This window comes from Oryzias latipes, chromosome 2 (genome assembly GCF_002234675.1).
Source record: "Oryzias latipes chromosome 2, ASM223467v1".
Classification (NCBI taxonomy): Eukaryota; Metazoa; Chordata; class Actinopteri; order Beloniformes; family Adrianichthyidae; genus Oryzias; species Oryzias latipes.
The window spans coordinates 17,027,074-17,046,415 of NC_019860.2; the positions used below are offsets into that span (position 1 = coordinate 17,027,074).

Here is a 19,342-nt window from a genome sequence, read left to right on the forward strand (position 1 = left end):
CTTGTAATATGTAGTTTTTGAGACAATACTTAAAGACACGATTACATTAAGATTTTATTTCGAAACCTCAAACACTTCGCTTCCTTTTTGTCAGAAACTGCAAGGTTTTTTTTAAACCAATCATATAAGGGGAAAACAAACCCACCAATCACATGAGTTAGTGGGCGGGCTAATCTCATCCTGACATCATTGAAAACCAATAGAAAGAGAAGACTGCGGAGGCTGGGCGATCCGATTAGCAAATCGATAGAGACAGCAGAAAAGTGGGCGGACGTTTCTGTGTTATCAAGGAAGTGTGCCTCGGAAACTGCTAAAACTTTGCGGCTCCGAAGGAGTTTCTTTCCCATTGAAGTCATACAAGCTAGGACCCAAAATGGCGGTCCATGGAGAACCAGTTTCCTTCTCAATTTGGAGCAAGGGGGCTGGTCTAAAACTGCATCACAGCTGATCTGGAGAGGCTTTCCCCCCCTCAAGTTGTTTTTTTGCAGACAGCAGCTTTGCAGACAATCACAGAGGGGAACCTCTCTTGTTTTTTTGCTCACCTTTCCGCCCCCTATTTATATATTTTTATTGTATTTATCTTTTACCAAACTCCCTTTCAAACAAATCCACTTCCAAAAGTTGAACTTTAAAACCGCAATAATGCCACTACTTTTCTGCACGTTTTCACTGGAGTGCCATCGTTTTTGTGTCAACCACGGATCTTGTTGTCCGGGTCTGACCCGCTTTTAGCATCTTTGTCCTTTTTTTTTTTCTATCTCTCTCGCGGAAGATGTTTTCGTCAGCAGCAGGGGAGGACTTGTTTACCTCCGCGGAGGAGTCCTCCGGACGCGCAATCTCCCCGTCCGTGGAGCTCAGTTTGACCATCGTCTACACCGTCCTCTACTCTTTCCTCTTCGTTTTCGTCTACCTGCAGCTCTGGCTCATTTTGCACTACGGACACAAGCGCTTCAGCTTCCAGAGCGTGTTTTTGTTCCTGTGTCTGCTGTGGGCTGCGCTGCGGACGACCCTCTTCTCTTTCTACTTTAAAAATGTGGTGCAGGCCAACCAGCTGCAGCCTCTGGCCTTCTGGCTGCTGTACTGCTGCCCCGTCTGCCTGCAGTTCTTCACGCTCTGCCTGCTCAACCTTTACTTCACACAGGTGAGTCACGTCCAGGCGTGGATTTTTCATTTATTTCATGTATTTATTTATTTATGAACGTTATTTTTCAGGGAAAAAAAATATCATCACTTCCATCTTCATCTTGGTAAAAGTTTTTCATGTTCCCATTCTCACACATTACAGTGTATTTGATCATTTTTACGTTCTAAATTTTTTTAGCGATAAGCCCTGTGATTTAAAATCATTGTTTATGGTTTTATGCATTTATTGAATGGTTACTATGTATTTCTATAATCCGGGTAGCATAAAGATAAAGTAGTTGTTGTAGCTGTAGCTGTAGTAGCATTTTATCCTGACATTAGCAAGGTTATCTGTATGACTTTTTTTCCTCAAAAATTTTGTACTTTGAAGTAAAAATACCCTCGGCTGCGCAAGTTCAGACTTCCACGCATAAATCTCTCGCGCTCATGTGTACTTAATGCAAGTTTTTTCCAGTTTTCGGGCTCTACGTACTAAACGCATGAATGTGTGAATGTGTCTCGCCACTTGGAATTGGTAGTGATGTAATGATTTCCTTTTATCTGCGCTTTTTTTTTCTTCTTCAAATAAAGATAAACCTCACAGGATGGCCAGGTTGCAAGGACGCTAGCAATGAACCGAAACCTTTGTTTTGTGGCCAAATTGCGAGATTAGCACTGCTTCAACGTTTCGCACCAACAGTAGGTGGCGGTACTGCGCTAGTAAACAGTAGAAGGAAAAAGAAGAGGAAACCCCTCCCTGCCTATCCAGTGTGAACAGCGTGGGCTAAATGTTAGGCAGGCGCGCCAAATGTTTGGTGTGTACGTAGCTCAAAAAAAACGAGGCGACACGAGCAAAGTTCGTAAACCAAATTGAAACTTTTTTTATGTTTAGCTTAAGGAATGACTTTAATTAACAGCTGGTTTTTTTTGTTTTTTTTACACAAGTTAAAATTTAATATTTTTGTGAAGGAGTCAAATTTAGGTGCTAAATTTGTACATTTGTACAACAATAAACATCCTCCCACTGTTGATGCAACTTTTTAGTGGCCTAATTTGGATTGTGCCGTTTCAAATCCAAAACCTTGTGGTCTAAGATTTTCAGCAAACCCCAAATCCTTCAGCAGATTTGCCTACGTATTTATTTTTTTTGTCTGGTTTTAATTCAGTCTCAGAATGTTGTTTAAAAAAATAACAGAAGAGAAAAAATCTTAAAACAAAAATATCAACCAAAGATTCTGGGTTAAAATCAACAATTTCATAACTTTAACATCTACATACTGAACAGATAAATCAGAAATGTCAATAAATACAGCTGAGGCTTACAAAAAATTGTCAGGTTTTATAAAATGTATGTAAAAAAAAAATGTTGGTAACATTTAACATCAAGTGTATTCCATTTTATAGCTGTTTAAATCATCTTTCAACCTTTTATTTTGAAAAAAAAATGCTGTTTTCTTTTCTGTTGGTCAACATTGTTTAAATATAACTCACAATAACCTATTTAATCATATTTATTTAGCAAAGTTAGCCATAGCTCTTGCAATGTTTAGCTTTCTGCAGCTTTTCAGATTTCAATTTTAAAGCTGATTTTGGAATAAAAATTCTGCTTCTAACCTTTCTGTTATGGGTCGTGTTTTTCTATTTTAAAAAAATGGAAAATTCATTTTTTTGTCTATAAGTTTAAAGTGGGGAACATGGTGTTTTGATTTTCAGGTTTTTGTAAAAGTGTCACCTTTTTTGGTGTTTAATGAAAGGCTGAGGTTGTAAAACTCCTCAATATTAGCTATGCTAAAGACGAGCTACTAAAAGGAAACTCTTGGTAAAAAAAAAAAGACTGTAAGCATCAGAAAATGTTATTTTATGGAGATTTTGGGTAGCGATTTGAGGAAAACTTGTTGCAATTTTTTTTTAATGTATTTTAAAACGAACAACCTAGAATCTGGACATAATGTGAATTCCAAAGCACACAATGGGAGCCAACAAGACCAAACATTCACCTCTGAGGATGGTACTGTACATTTGTTTAAAACCCCTAAGCTCAGATATTGGTCCCCGCCATCAGTTTCCCGTTTGTCCAACCGACCGAGGGTGGCGGACTGCCCGGCCCAGCGGTCAGGGGTCGGTTTGCCCCGCTCAGGCTCTGTGGGGTTAGCCTGATATCGCTCAGCCAACACCTTTTAATGCTAAAGCCTGGTTCATTCACACATGTGGTTAAAAAGGGAAGGAAGCAGGTTTCACTGGTTGGGTGGACTCTTGGCGGCATCACATGATTGCTGAGTAAGCATTGGTGATCAGGTGACTAGGAGGATTGCAGTTTCTTGCTGGTACTAACAGGGACGTGCACAGGATTTGAAAGGAGCGGGGGCACAAAGTCAAAAAAGGACAAAAACTACTAATAGATGACTACTCAGCTATGATACCTGTGTAGGGAAAAGTGATGGAATTGTCATTTTTTTTTCATGTAAATAAAAGAAAAAATTTTTTAAACAATTTCTTTAACCTGAATTTTAGTGTTGAGCTCTCAGAAAAAAATAGACATGGCTGCTTGCTGTTAATGGTCATTAGAAGTTACGTAGCTCCAAAGAAAACCCACATCATAAAGCCTCCACTACTGTGTTTGACAGTTGTTTTTGTTCAGTTTGTGTCAGTGTAGTTTGTCCAAACCAGACAGCCTCACCACATCCCCGGGTACATTTTTGATAACATTGTTCCATAAAGTGAGGGCTTTTTAGACTCTTTTTCCAAACGGAGAAGGCACACTTCCTTGATTTCCACCTCCAAGAAAATGTATAATTTTCCATATTTGTTTTTTACGTTTTTCTTCTGAGTACTGGTCAGAACAAACAAGGTGGACATTTTTGTTAAAACGTTATGCCCTAAATAACTGCTCTGCTTCAACTGCAGAATTGAAATATCATTTTTAAAGGAACAAATTATAGCTAATTTGTTCACTCTTAGAAAGAGCACCAAATTGTGGTATTAAATATTATGAAAAAAATCTATAATATACCATATTTTATATCATTTTTGACTAATTCATACACAGTTTTCTGTTTTAATTAAAGCATTTGTGCTGATACTAGAAGACCAAACATTGTCTTTTTTTTCTTCTTCTTTTGCTTAAGTCTGTATTACTCTGTTTGGTTCTACACAGAAAAGCTTTTAAAGCATGCTGGGAAAACTGAGTGGGTTGCATGTCAACACAACATTTCACGCGTCTGTGCTTTTTACCTGCGGTTGTGTATTTTTGAAAAGTAAACATAGGTCAGGAAGGCTCTAGAAACTAGGGACTCGTGTTCTGTTTTGTGGAAAAAGTAATAAAGAAGAGAATCTGTGACTCTTAATGGATTTCTTAGAAGTAATGTAGCTCCTCTTTTCTATATAAGTTCTTTTTTGTGCATTAATTTATGACTCAGTGGTAAAAACAACTCAACACTGTAAAAGGCATTTATTAGGGAACAGATGCTACAAAAACCAAGCATTTCCCTTATTTCACAGACGGATCATCATGTGAACATGATTCATTTCCAGTCCGAAGCTCAGTCAACAGTTCAGATCGTTCCGTCCAGATTTCCTTAAGCATTTATGATTTATTATAGCCAATTTATGTTTTAGTGCAAAAGCTAAAAATGTTTTGATCAGATATGATTATTCCCTTCTTGTACACTTCTTTTCTTTGTCATCTGGCTGTTTTCCAGCTTGCCGGACACAATTTTGCAAGAACACAAACATCATCTTTTACAGTTTAGTTTTAATTTAAGTCATTTTTCTATTTCTTTTTTCAGTAGGAACTGTTTGTGTTGTAAATTTTTCAGTTTGCAAGGCAATATTTTTACATCAATAGAATGCATTTCAACAGCGTAAACTAAAAAGTGAAACACAGAGGGAAACAATCACATACATCTTTTGTTTAAAATAATTTCAAACAATGTGGAAAGAAAAGTTTCATATTGTAAATGTAGTTAAATATAGTCAGACTCTGTTGGTTTTTGCAACACACGGATCAACAAGTATTTAGTAAAATAAATGGATCAAATAAGTGGTAAATTTAAAAAAATGTTGACATATTTTATCTGTTAGCGAAGCTTGAAAGCTTCCTTAAACTCGGATGCAGGGCAAAGAAGTAAATCAAGGGTTCCTGCAGGTGCACCCTGATGCGGTTCACTACAGTATGAATGCAAAGTAACTTTCTATTGATTCAAATAGAAGAAAAACGATCACAGTGCGAATCTGAAGAAACAAAAAATAAAAAAGTTCACAAGTTTTGTGGACAAGTGCAACACTGCGTGAAATTTCTGAGCAGTTTGGTTTGTTACATCCTCTTGTTCTTGGCTGAAAAACTAAAATAAGCGGTCAACGCCCTTTCAGCCTGATAGAACTGTGAGGATTGGTTTTCAAAGTGGCCTCACTGAACCTTTTCCCTCAAAGCCACTGACACTAGCGTTGTTTATTTAACCTGGACTTGTGCACGGCTTAATTATTGAACTTTTAGGTCGTCTGAAAACGGCAACGCTGTCATTTAAATGTCTTTTCCACGTTATGAATAGTTTTTTTTTCCTTGTAGGTGATGTTCAAAGCTAAAGCCAAGTATTCACCGGAGCTCTCCAAATACAAGTAGGGCCTTCTTTTCTACTTTAATCTCAAATTTTCAAAATTAAAAAGGTGGTTGTGCATAAATAAATTGCTCTTCTTTCTTCCTGAAGGGTTCCACTGCGTTTGCTGTTCTTGTGTCTCAGTATTTTCTTCCTGGTGGTGAACCTCACATGCGCAATGTTAGTGCAAGGAGCTCTTGAGCACTCCAAGCCGCCAAGGTAAGTTGAAACAAAAGGTTCCCAATCATTTCCTTTGGGTTCGGCTCCGTTGCATCAGCTTATCTTTATGTCCCAGCGATGGAGGAATCAAGCATGCGGTCTTAGCGCGGGTCCTGATCAACGACAGTCTGTTCGTCTTGTGTGCCATATCCCTGGCCGTGTGTATCTTCAAGATCGCGAAGATGTCTTCTGCCAACGTTTACCTTGAGTCTAAGGTAAGAAGGGGGAAATGAAACATGCAGGAACCCTAAAATCCACACATAGACTTTTCATTGTAAAACGCCAGAGATGATGTGAAAGTAACTTAACTGCGTATAAACCCGAGCGAAAACATTTAATCTTTAATACATATTTTGTAATTTTCTTGGGTTTAGTTTAGACATTTAGTTAAATTCGTGTGGTGAGCTGCTGCTCACGACCCCATTAATCCTCCTCCAGGGTACATCCTTGTGCCAAGCAACAGCCATTGGAGCCATGGTGATCCTCCTTTACACATCCAGAGCCTGTTACAACCTCGTGGTGGTGGCCCTGTCGCCCCAGGACAGACCCAGTCCCTTCAATTATGGCTGGTACAGCATTTCCGATCAGGTACCCTGTTGTGTTTGATTGAACACTTACCGTCTGAAGACAATCCATCCTAGCAGATTTGGCAGAGCAACGCATGGTGGGGTAAAGGGCTTTGTCTGGCTATAAATAACTGCGTGTGCATCGTGACCTACATCAAGGGGTGTGGGGCTTGACAGCCAAAACCAATCTAGACTGGTTTTTGTGTACTTTTGTCAAACAACCCAAGCATCTGATATGGGAAGAGTCTGGTATTAGGAGCTTTAATCTCACTATAAATCAAGTATCAATCCTTGAGTTTGTTACCCTTGTTACATTTGTTCCTTATTTGCTTCATTTTTGAAAAATTGTCAATTATTGTCATTTTAGAACCCATACATTTGAAACCCTCATTTTTAGGCTTGTCCAGCATGGCAGTGTCTATAAAAAACCAAACCATAAAGTGTTTCATGTTTTTAAAGGCTGCAGTACAAGAGGTCAGCGGCGAGGCCTACATCATTTTTGGGGTCATTTTGTTTTTCTGGGAGCTGCTGCCGACTAGCCTGGTGGTGGTTTTCTTCAGGGTCCAGAGACCCCATCAAAACCTGGTAAACTAGCAAGCCCCAACTCAGCGTCTCCCACCAAGTGGAGGTGGTGGTAAAGGTTGAACATCCCGTATCTTCCAGGCTCAGGGGGGAATGATCAGCAGCCACAGTTTCAGCTCCAGGGCCTATTTCTTTGATAACCCCAGGCGGTACGATAGTGACGACGACCTGTCCAAAAGCATCAATGCGAGGAGCGATCGCGCCAGGTGAGTGCTAATGAGTCAGCTAACCATGTTTTACTCTAACCTGAAAAGAAAAAAAACCCCAGACTAACAGATTTTCCTACCTCTCAGTCTCTTCTCCACCACACCCCAGCTGTCAACATCCAGTTGGTACGGCTCCATCCAGCGCAATGGGACTTTAGCAGCCGGGGGGGCGTCTGCCCAGCAGCCCCTGCCCTCAACAGCCCCCCTCCTCTTCGCAAATGGAAACATCCAGAATCCACATCATCATCATCATCACAACTATTACTCCACCCCGCAGAACAACAACAACCACCACCATCCGCACAATAACTACTATTCCACGCCTCAGAATTATTACTGTGCATCGCATATGTACTTCTGCACCCCCCAGAATTAAGGGGCACCCATAAGGAAAACTGGACGGGGCTGAATAGTGTGTTTGTCACGCAAGTCATCGATTTTTGGTGCTTTTAGAATGAATTTCGCAACAAAAAAAAGAACATTTCAAGGATCTCTTAAATTTATGATCAGCGATCTAAATACCTTTTATGCCAACGGCTCTGACCAAACATCACGATCTAAACGTTAGTCGGATTAAAATAAACGTAAGCGTACAGCAGCCAGCTCGTCCAGCTAAGAAGCCTAACATCTTTAAGGCGTTATGTTAGTAACGTGACACCCGACAATATCATGAAAGGTCAAAACTTTTAACCCTTTACCACCAGAGCTTTAGCTCCAGTGTTGCCATTCTTTGGACAACTGTAACTCTTCAAGCTCCTACTTATGTAACGTAATTGTTGAAGAGTTGCGGTTTGCCAAAGAATGTGTTATTTCGGTGTCGCCGGTGTCATCTCCAGTGTTAGTGTTAAAAACGTCACAAGGTGCTAGCTAGCTAGTGGGACATTCAGGTTCACTATGGCTATGTCCGAACTCCTTCACTACTTAGAGCACTATGTAGTGCGTTCGGCCAAATCGAGTGCCCTAGCAATTTCCCAGATTTCTCCTTGAAAAACTAGTGCGCATTGATACTGACTAGATTGGGGTATATAGACCGCAATTCATTGCGTTTGTAACATTTTTGCCAAACAAACAAAAAAAAGTATTTTATTAATAAACTATCAACATTTCCACTATCAGAACACAGTGGATTAATAAACGCTTGTCGCAACATTTATTAGTTCTTTACTTTGTGAAATTGTCAACGTCATATTTGCATATAAAATAATGTTGTGAGCATGATGTTTGAATTTCTTTTAAGATCTAGGGCATTAGATAGTTCCACACTATAATTTTTTAGTAGTTGGGCAGTAGGGTGGAATTTTGGACATAGCCTAATTGAAGCTAGCTAGGGGTTTGTAATGTAGCTAACAGTTCCTCCAATTTTTTAGCTGCTGGAGACGACTCATAATTAATTTTGGCTAAAGTTGTACATTTTGGTGCCATTTAAACTGTGAGAACCCAGCAAAGGCGTCTCGTGTCGCCTGATTGCATCTTTTAGCAATGCTAAATGTTAAGCTAAGTCACAAAATAACGGCAAACAATAAGAAAATGAAATCAAAACCCATATGTAGGGTAGTTGACTGCAGGTGAGAACTGGACTGAGTGACCCTTCCCCCTCACATTCTAAATAGGAAGTACCTACTGGCTCCAAGAAGCTAACATATTCTAGTTCATCATAGTTTTTTTTTTCCTGAAGTGAAAGTTATTTACGTTATAAACCGACCAATCAGATGCCTCTATGAAAGCATGCGATCTCATGTTGAATGTTTGAGACATCGGATTGACAGTTTTAATGTAACCCACTTTAAAGTGGCAGGGGTGTGGCCATACAACAAGCTCACTCCTGATTGGTTAGAGGGGTTGCCACAAAAAAGGAATACTCAGTCCAACTCGATCGCTGTAAACTGATAATCTATGGTTCCAACATGGAGACGACTGAGTTGACTTCGTGTGGTTGGTGCCAGAAGTAAGCCACTTTCTACTGGTGATGTCACAGTTCTCATTTCCAGTCAATGGTAGGGTCTGTGTGTCATTGGTCATAAATCGATGACTCAGGCTTTGTTTCAGTCACTAAAGCAGGATGGCAACAAAACCTTCTTTCTACATAAACATGAAGAAAAATATCCGATTTATGTTAGATTTAGATTGGGTCTGTGACACTAAGATCCTGAATCAGTTACTTCAGTCAGCAATGAATGTGACTCAGCTCTCGGTTCGGATGGGACGGGTCATCGAAGCTGATTTGTGACCAAAAAAAAAAAATTTCAATATCATCTCGTCTGATGTTTTGTGAGCTGTGACACAAAGATTTTGCACTTGGACGATGATCACCTTAAGAGGAAGAAAAAAGGTTTTGAATGTAGTTTTTTTATTCTTTGTTTAACTTTAGTAATCCTCTATTTTATTGTTTATCCTGAGAGAAGGAAAAGGTCAATGTGCCATCACATTTATCATATCAAATATTTGCATTCCTTTATATTTGCACAAGAAATGATCAGATGGTGTCTGTTTTTAATCGTTGCCATGTCGATCTGTTTCTAATGAGTATTGTGTGGAGTTTTTTAGGCTGTGTGCTGTCATAGATATTTTCAAATTTAGCGTGCTTTTATACGTAACTTTTATTTTACATTGATTTTTACTAACATATATTATGGTGTGTTATTTTTTTCCGTCACCTTAGTGACCCCTAGAGCTTCACGGATTGCATCATGTCAGCAATACGTCGTCCGTGACTCGCACCTCAGACCAAATTCTCAAGCTACGTTCACACCGGGCATGTGTGGTGCGTTCAGGAACCCGGGTTTTTAGGAACCCGGGTTTTTAAACGCGGTGGCGTTCACACAGATAACCGACACTAGCGCATGTCCGCCACCTACAGTTGGAAGACGCTTAGTGCAAAATGTCGTCGTGGTGTAAATCTTGCAAATCTTGCTCCAAACTTTTCCGATATTTGAAAGATTCCTCATATAATTCTGGCTGGTTACAATCAGCAAATATCAATTTCTCCCACATGATCAATTTGTTAGCAGTTCTGTGAAATGAAACTATCTATATCAGTGTTTTTCAACCTAATTTGAGCCACGGCACACCTTGACAAAAATCCCGCGGCACACCAGCATCCCAAAAAAAAAAAAAAAAAAAGGAGAAACTCATAGTCTCTATTGATCTACAGCCCCTCCGCAATCTCACATGCATTTTAGTGATAATTGTGGCAGAAAAAGCTGGAGGATGCAGCTGTTTTTTCTAAAAGATGTAATAAAAGTTAAGTTAGAAGATTTAAAAACTGTTTGATGCGTTTTCGTTGTGGTTTCAAGACGTTTAACAACGAAGATACATTGTGCGCTGAGATGCTGTCACTTTAACCCAATGCATCATGGGAGATGTTGTGCAAACAGCCGCCGAACGCAGACCGACTCGCTTCTGTGAGCTTGATTTTTTTGTTCACTTGTTCCAGGGTCTGATACCAGATTCTGTGGAAAGCTACACCGCTAAAGACGAGCTTTAGCTGGTATTTTTGTTGGAACTGAGAGACTTTATGAGCAGAATCAGAACAGGGAAGTAAAGACTTTAACCACTTCTGATTGGTCAGACTGATGACGTGTGATTAAGCCTCCAAGAATGATTGGTGGAGACAGTTGAAGGGGCGGGACTTTTCAGAAAACAGTTATAGCTGCAGCTAAATCGCGGTACCGTCATTCTTATCAAAATGTCTTTAATTTAATCAAATAAACATAAAGAAAACAGTATTTTACGATCTTTCACTTTCCTAACTACTCAGTGTTTTATCAGGGCCTGTTAGGATGAACACAGAGCTGTGTGCCGTGGCACACTGGTTGAAAAACACTGACCTATATGTCACTACCAAATCCGAGCCCGTGATTGGTCAAAGTTCAACTGGTTTAACGTTCAGTGGCTCTGCGTTTTGTACGTGGAACCTGCAAACGCTTGTCAAACCCGCGTGGAGCCTGAAACTCGCATATGCATGCATTAACATCGCCTTTCCATTGAAAGCGGTCAGTCCGTGTGTTTCCGACACAGCATCATGTACGTAAAGCAAACTCGAGATGCTGCGTCTTTTTTTTAAATTTTTAATAGCACTGTAAAACCATAACCGTCAAGTTTTACCATGAAACCTTTGCACAAGAGCCAGATCGGAGAAGTCTCTAAACATTTTTCCATTTTCCGCCGTTGTAGGATTCCAGTATAAGAAGCTAAGTTCTCACCGCTGTTCAAGCGCAGAGCAGAATGCATGTTTCTGCACCACCAAGTTGTCATTTTTGTGTGAAAATGTTCTTGACTTGCTGCAAAGTCTGCAGCTTGAAGGTGTTTTATGTTGTCGATGGTTTGATCCGTGGCCATACTGAATGTAACCCATGCAACTGATCACTAATTGTAAGCAGGAAAAGCACTAGGTGTTCGAATAAAGGCCTACTGCACTGTTGTTAAAAATAAAAAATGAAAAACAACCAACAGGAATCGTATTTATTTGTTGCAGAACTTGTTATGAAAGCAAGGGTTTTTAACCGTCCTCGTGTCTCCCTGTTAGTTGACCGTTCCCACCAGGTCACTTCCACGGTCAGGTGGTTGAATTTGCCAGATAACAGGGTGATGAGGGTCACCCCTGCTGAGGACAGCAGCTCTACAGATCATTTTATGCTCCTTATCCCTGGTGAAAACTTTGATCAGTGACTTTAATTTAATTATTTGTGACGCGTTATATTTTATTAAAGACCCAATCTGATCATCTTTCCCATTTGTCCTATTATGATTATACCGTTTTAGCCTAAATCCCAAAATCTGTGTGTTGTTTTTTTTGTACATAATTTATTAGAAACCACGACTGGGACCATTGGTGTGAAGCAACCCCGCCCCACTTCCCCTCCCTGATGCTGAAAGGAGCTTGTGGTCTTTTGTTTTCGTCTCACAAACATTTGAATACATTTTTTTTCAGAAATGTAATTTTAAGCAAGATTTTTTTTATATACATGTCCTCCATCATTAGAAAAATGCTACAAGAACATGTTAAAGACTCCCAGAACTTGATTTTCATTGGAGTGGGTCTTTAAAAGTCTTTATCTCATTTTGCATCCCATAAACCGGTTGGAAGTGCTCATTTCATCACGGCACACTTTAAAGATTTGGTTTTTTTGGTACTAAAACATTGAAAAAAGGAAATTAGAATGCATATGCAACAATTTCTGTCTGTTATGCTGGAATTTAGCTCATCTTTGCAGCAGTCCAACAAAAACACATGAAAATCTTCAAGATCTGCCCTACTTTATTAAAAATTTTTGGAGGGATTTCAGCTAGAAAACTAACGTTTAAATCAACAATCGTGTTTAAGGTGGAGGCTTGTAATTTAGAAATTCTTATATCGACAGAAGATCCCACCTGCTGATTCATTCCAGCATACGATCGTTTGTTTATTCAATTTAGCAAACATTAATACTGAGAATAAATTATACATTTTTCTTTATTAAGCTGTAAGAAATTTAGAGTAACAATTATGATTACTTTTATGTATTAATCTGTTCATTTTCATAATTAAAAGGGTTTCAAAGGACTTCAGCTGCCTTCTTTAAATGGCAGTAACTGAAAAATATGGAAAGTCAAAAGGAACAAAAACTGTTAAACTAATTGGATTATTTTTTTCCAACAATTGGACCTACATTCTTATATTTCTAAGCTTTAATTGCTTTGACCCTAAAAAGTAAATCTGGATTGCAAATTGGGAGTTTTAAAAACTCACGTTAGCATAACATCTGTTAGCAAAAACTAAATGTTTCTGGTTTGCATATGTTAATGTCAGTACAGCAGTTGCATTATGGGTGTAACACTTTTTAAAATAAATTAAAGAGGAAAAACTCAAATATAAAGAGTTTGACTTTATTTAGGCAAAACCTTTTGTGAAAGTCTTGGCTCAACACACTAAATGTGTTCACTGGTCATGCTATAAGGAGACTTTGGGTATCACATGTTTTTAGTTTAACTGTTGGATTCATTTCTGAATGTTAAAAAAAATAACTTTTTCCTTTTTCATTATTTTATTGCACTTTATTTCATTTAGTCACTTCTGACCTTCCATACTTTGGAGAAAACCCCCACAAATGTGTCACTTTTGGTTTCCAAATACCCTTCATCCAGCATTTCTACCACATTTTAAATTTCCCCAGCATGATCCCAACACTCTAGAAACAGCTTTTAATCGGAAAACCCATAAAAAAAAAACAACACTAACCACCGATAAGCGCCCATTATTTTAAGGCTTTTTGGTCCTGGACAAATGTCACACACGCACAGTTCAGAGTTCATCATCGTCCACGCCGCTACTGCCATCGTACAAATCGATCCTTGCGGATCTCAGTGGGAGGAGCTTCTGTCAGGACGCCTCACCAGCTTCTTGGTTTCTCACGTGGTGGTACCCCCTGTTTCTGAAGGGCTCACTCTGCCGACAGACGACGGTGAGGAGAATAACGATGAGGATGAAGAGCAGACAGCTGGCCACGGCCAGGCTGATGATGACCTCTGTAAGCAGCCGGGAACAAAGGGGCGTGAGTGCGTTGGCCTTTGACGGTGGCGGTGCTTGCGAGGGGCTCACCTCTGTCGAGCTCTGCTGAGGGCAGCTGACACTCCTCATCTCTGTTTGGAGATATAAAATGGCTTGTAATGCTCACAAAGTCCTCTAGGGGGCAGTCAAGGGAACAGTTGGACAGCTGGAGTGGGTACGGTTCTACGCTGCTGTCGTTGCGGTAAAACATGGACACGGATGTGGATCTGGGTGCAAAAACAGATAAATTCGTCTTCAAATGGGTTCTAAGGAATCAAACCAGCGTCACTTCAGACATTTTTACCCGTCGTCGTTCCTGTAGAGCTCAAAAAAGTGGCAGGACGCGTATGGCGGCTGCTTCCCGTTGAACACGTTCAGACTGGCTTGAAGAGCAGTGACGGTGGTGTCATGCTGCAGAGAACGGGGGAAAAAAAAAAATTCTCTTTGTAGGCAAATTTGACCTACATTGGAGCAACAAGAGCTCCCGAGCTGCTTACCAGCTAATCTAGATAATCTGGACTATCATAACTCGCTCACCGCTGAGAGCATCATCATTTTGAACTGCCGCGTCGGGTCAGGAACGGCCATCCTAGAAAGATTTTTCACTATTTCTCCCAGCAAGATTCCTGAAAAGCAACAAAGTTAAAAAAAAAACAAAAAAAACAAAAAAAAACACACCGTGTCAAAAACAGTACAAAGTCCAAAAAAATAAAATCCAAATTAAGTGGCTGCAGGAACTTTCAAAATAAGTGCACATTTTATTCAGGCTGGAAAAGCTCAAGAAGCTGGCACCTCCTTGCAGACGACTCTTCTCTTGCTGCTTGTAGAAGCCAAAGGAGACCTGCAAACAGGAAGTTGAATCAGCGCCTTTCAAAATAAATTACACTAAAATAAAAGAAGCAGCTGCAGCTTCTACCTGAAACCCAAAGTCTTTGAGGATCCTGAGTTTGTCCATGACTTCAGGAGTCACCCAGGCTGGTGCGGATTTGTTATGTCGAGCCTGAAAGGACCAAAAACAGGAGAGCAGTGGTAAAATTATAGGGTAAACAAGGGAATTATGCAAAAAAATATTTACACTTTCTGTAGAAAATGTGTTTAACTGCTATAAAATGAAGAAGGTTGATGCTGAAATGCTAAAGTAGTCGAGAAAACCAAAGCCAACATCAAGGCTGCATGCTGTAGGAAGCTTTAGGCTAACTTGGCTAAATTTATCTTAAATGCTAAAAAGAAAGTATTTTTAAAAGGGTTTATTTAAAACAAACTCCCATTTTAAGCTTGAAATTCGGCACAGGCTTGTCTCTTTTAGGGCGCGGGGGGGGGGGGGGGGCACTATATTGTGAAAGAATTTCCAAGTTCAGCGAGATTCTTTAAATGTTTTTAGATGTTTGGAAGCATGAACCTGCCATCCTGCAAAGGATCTGCTGATTCTTTTAGGTGTCTGTAATAGAATAATAATAAAAAAATACATTTTTTCTGTATAGAAGATGTCGTGTGTGGATTTTCAGAATAAGGGCGTGTTTTCTTGCAGGTAAAGGGGGTTGGTTACCTCACAGAAAAGTGTGTCGTAGACGCTCCACACCGTTTCCACAGTAGTATGCTCCAGTCCAGTTTTATTCTTCACCAGATCAATGAGGTCCTAAAGCATAAAAATACCTGAAAATAAGGATCTGTAAACGCGTAAAAATGACCGAACGTTAATAGAAGATCATTTAAACCTTCTTTGAATGTCTCCTTAGGTTTTTGGACTGTAATTCTTTGTGCTTAAAATTGAAAGCATCACTGTTTTTTTGTGACTCTACCATCGCTCCAATTACTTTTATCACTATAAAAAGTTCATATATCTGATTTTTTGTTTAAAAAAATAACCAAATCTGTGTTTTTATTTTAAGTAAAAGGGAGAGATTTTGATTGAAAAATTGCACTTTTTCTAAAAAACATTGATGTTAGAAGATTCTTGGCTGCACCTGGTATGTGCTGGTCACGTTCAGAAACTCCTTGGTGTGCGCCGTTTCTTCCATCAGCTGCCTGTAGCGAGGACAGTCTCCCAGAGGGAACGACAGGAGCTGAAAGAACCACAAATGGATGAACGCCATCGCTTAGCAACCAGCCAGAAGAGAGCCCGTCGCACCGACCCGCTCCTCGCTCTGAGGCACCGTGTGGACCGGTATGGGCTGCCACTCCAGCTCTGGATGGAACACCTGCTCTCCTTTAGGGGGGTAGAGACCTAAAAAAACAAAAGAGAGATTAGGGAGAGGAAGAGGAACAGGAAGACGGACAGAGGCGACTCACACCTGCCAGATTAGCTTCGGCGCTCATCAGGGTCCGGTCGTAGTCTGTGCTGCGAACTAAGATCTGCCGATGAAGATTTGGAGAGGAGTTGAAACATCTGTGGGTGGAGCCGTGAAGTCATGTGACCGCAGAGGTTTTCAGAGGAATCCGCTTCTCACCTCGTGCCGAACATAAGATTCATTCAGGAAGTTCTTGTAGCGAGACCTCAGGTACTGACCCAGCTCAAAGTGCTGCCTCATCCCCTCCTATAGAGCAGAAAAAAGAAGTCCAGAAGGTTCTGCAAGATTTTATGTCAATCCTAGTTAAGTTCTCCCCAAAAATAAACAGAAAAAGGAATCAAAACTGACAAATCTTTATTACAATGCTGTCTCTTCTATTTGAGCATTTCTTATTTTCATGTGTTTATATAAAATCCAACCAAACAACCCTTTAGCATTTAGCTTGATGGAAAAATGGTTCCATCAAGTGAAATTAAGGACCATAAAATGATAAAACTCTCCAACTGTTCCAGAATCCTGGTATTAAATAATATTTCATTGGGAAGGAGGTTCAGAAAGTTTAGTTTCGCTGAATTTGTTTGGCCACAAATGGGTCCAGGAGGATTTCTAACTCTAATGATCTAATGACCCGTTTAAGACTTCAAATCCCATCAAACCCCAACCAATTGTTTTATGGAAAATATTTAATGTATTCTTTAAGACTTTTTTAATCCTAAAAAGAAATAAATGAGGGATGTTTTATAGTGAAGTTAATATTCATGCTTGATCTGAAATCACACACAAAAACTGCAATCATGTGATTGTAATAGTGTTTTTTTTAACATATTCTTTAGACTGTATTCACTGCTAAACCCCACCCACATATAATTAAAGTATTACTGATATATATTTTTAAAATAACTAAATAATGAAAGTTATGAGTTAAACCTTAGAAAACATTTTTTAATAAAGAAAAAAACTGCTTGAGAATTTCCTAAATAAGAGGACAAATGAGTGAGAAAAGGCTCATCACAATAATAAATGAACCAGGTCTCAGAAAGAAAACACACTGATTCAGGCCGTTGAAAATGACTTGGTTACATTTAGCTGACGCGTTTATAAACCTCCAAATCTTTCCAGCTTAGGCAGTTTCTATTGTTAAGCACGAGGGTGGAAGTTTGGTGGTATGGGGCTGCAGGCAAATTCTTCCAGTTCACAATAATTACCCCACTAAAAATGAAGATTTAAACAAAGTTAAGGTGATTTTTAAATGCAGATTTTTCCATATCAAAAGGCAGATGTTTGAGATTTTTTGGTGTGTCCAAACTTTACGGAGTATGCAAGTCAGTCCACATACCTGAGAAAGCTGCCCAAAGCCTTGAGGCCAGGCACTCTCCTGGTAGGGGTCAGTGGGATAGGCTTTGACAGGCGATCGGTCACCGTGTCGAAACAGCTGAAGACATGAAAAGCAAGCAAAAGGAAACACATCAGGTGACACGATTGTTGCACAACATCAACTCAAAAATTTCCAATATTCGAAAGGATGTCCATCAACTCAAGCGACGCAGCACAGAATCTGAAGAAAAACAGAAAAAGTTGATCAAACCCTCAGACAAATACGTGCACTTATAAAGAAAAATCTAGGGCAGTTTTTAATGAAATATACCCCCGCCAAAACCTTTGTTCTGCTTTTATCTGCAGCAGTGGCGGTTATGACATTCAGTCAGCTGACGGCACACTTATAGGAAAATAAACACCAAACTCTAAACGGGGCCCTAAAAGCCTCGACACGCTCTGCTGAAGTGAACTTTGGTTTAAAAACCAGTTCAAAACTTTAAAAATGTCTCATTCCCTAAATGCCAAACCACCAAAAAGACCAAAAAAACAACAAGGTGAGAAATCCGACATGCTAGACTGAAGCGTCTAACAACTGCAAAAAGAAAAGTGCATAATCTCTTTTTGTGGTGAGGATTATATCGTTTATTGAGGCCCTAATCTCGTTCGCTTTAGGAAGAGTTTACTGCAGAAGGAAATTAGTGGTCTAAGAATAAGAACAGGAATTAGACTGTGCCGCTTTTGGCTGCAGATTAAAAGAAAACAGAAGTATCTAGTTAAAGCGGTTCTATTTTACTAAAAATGTATTCATCTGTGACATTAGATCAGTGGAGTGAGATCTAAACTGCTTCTTTGTGTTTTCAGGTCATCTGCATATAAGGTCAGACAGATAACACAGCCATTGGTTTCGCTTGAAAAGAAGAGAATGTAAACAATTACTCCAAAGAAAGAAAAAGGAGGAACATTATAAACAAAAGTCAAAAATGAACTGAAACAAGGTAGAAAGAAATAAAAAAAACGTATATTCCTCCATCAGCAACCCCTTATCTTCTGTTTACATGACTGTAGTATAAATTTCTACTAACTTTTTCTGGTATTTTATCACATGTTCACTACATTGACTTTTTACACGAATAACACCGTAGGATACGATTAAATACTATTTTTATGCTAAAAAAACAATATATTTAATAACTAATCAATGTACTACATAACTTTTTTAATTCGTAAAAACTAGCAAACGCTTAAATTAGTTTATCTGTTAGCTAGCTAGCTGATAGTGTATTTACCGCAAGGACAAAATTCATTCGAGGAAAAAAGCAAAATATGCCAAAAGGATATATTTTTTATTTATTAAATGTTTATTTGCATTTCTATAACGAATTTACAGAAACACTGAGTATTTTTTGAAAAGTTTTTTTGTGTCTCCAAACGTAAAAAAAAAAATATTTATTGTCGAAAAAAAGTACGTGAGTTTAACGCCATTATCCCCCCACTCGTAAATACTTACCACTGTCACAAACACCAGTTTTTTCTCCGCGACCGCGGAAGCCACGGCGAAGACGAAAAGCACGACGGAGGACACCATCATGACTCCGTCCGTGGCTCCGCTTTCTGCAGAAGAGCTGTGCTAAGCAGCGCGGCGGCGGCGGCTCCTCCGACCGTCCCGTTTATGCATCTCTCATTGGTGGAGAAACCGGAAGTGAAAGTGTTAAAGAATACCTAAAATTGGAGAAGGATAAATAAAATACAAAAAATTCATGTTTGGGAAGCATTTATTGTTCAAATTTCAGAACATTTTTAAGTTTTTATTCATTTTTTAAGCGAACGTGCTCTTTTAGAAGACAAAAAGGTAGAAGTTACATGACACTGCTTTTATTTTGACACAGTGATTTTTTTAAAAAGGGAAGTTCAGCAATTTGCTTAA

At 39.3% G+C, this 19,342-nt stretch overlaps 2 protein-coding genes across 2 annotated transcripts; one reads left to right on the plus strand and one right to left on the minus strand.

Moving 5' to 3' along the window:
• The first annotated feature begins 335 nt into the window (after positions 1-335).
• Positions 336-10,407, plus strand: gpr137c (G protein-coupled receptor 137C). The gene is made up of 8 exons (XM_011484459.3): positions 336-1,141; positions 5,687-5,736; positions 5,826-5,933; positions 6,010-6,148; positions 6,372-6,521; positions 6,959-7,084; positions 7,163-7,287; positions 7,375-10,407. The coding sequence occupies exons 1-8, from the start codon at positions 773-775 to the stop codon at positions 7,661-7,663; spliced, it is 1,356 nt and encodes a 451-aa protein (XP_011482761.1). The 5' UTR covers positions 336-772; the 3' UTR covers positions 7,664-10,407.
• Positions 10,408-11,734: 1,327 nt separating this feature from the next.
• acp2 (acid phosphatase 2, lysosomal) lies at positions 11,735-19,099 on the minus strand. Its single transcript, XM_004066566.3, has 13 exons — positions 18,926-19,099; positions 17,438-17,533; positions 16,261-16,347; positions 16,105-16,165; positions 15,946-16,037; positions 15,778-15,876; positions 15,360-15,449; positions 14,730-14,813; positions 14,606-14,654; positions 14,351-14,439; positions 14,118-14,224; positions 13,865-14,040; positions 11,735-13,791 (listed from the first exon to the last, which is right to left on the minus strand). Exons 1-13 carry the CDS (start codon positions 19,004-19,006, stop codon positions 13,646-13,648), a joined length of 1,257 nt encoding a protein of 418 aa, XP_004066614.1. The 5' UTR covers positions 19,007-19,099; the 3' UTR covers positions 11,735-13,645.
• Between the last annotated feature and the right edge of the window lie 243 nt (positions 19,100-19,342).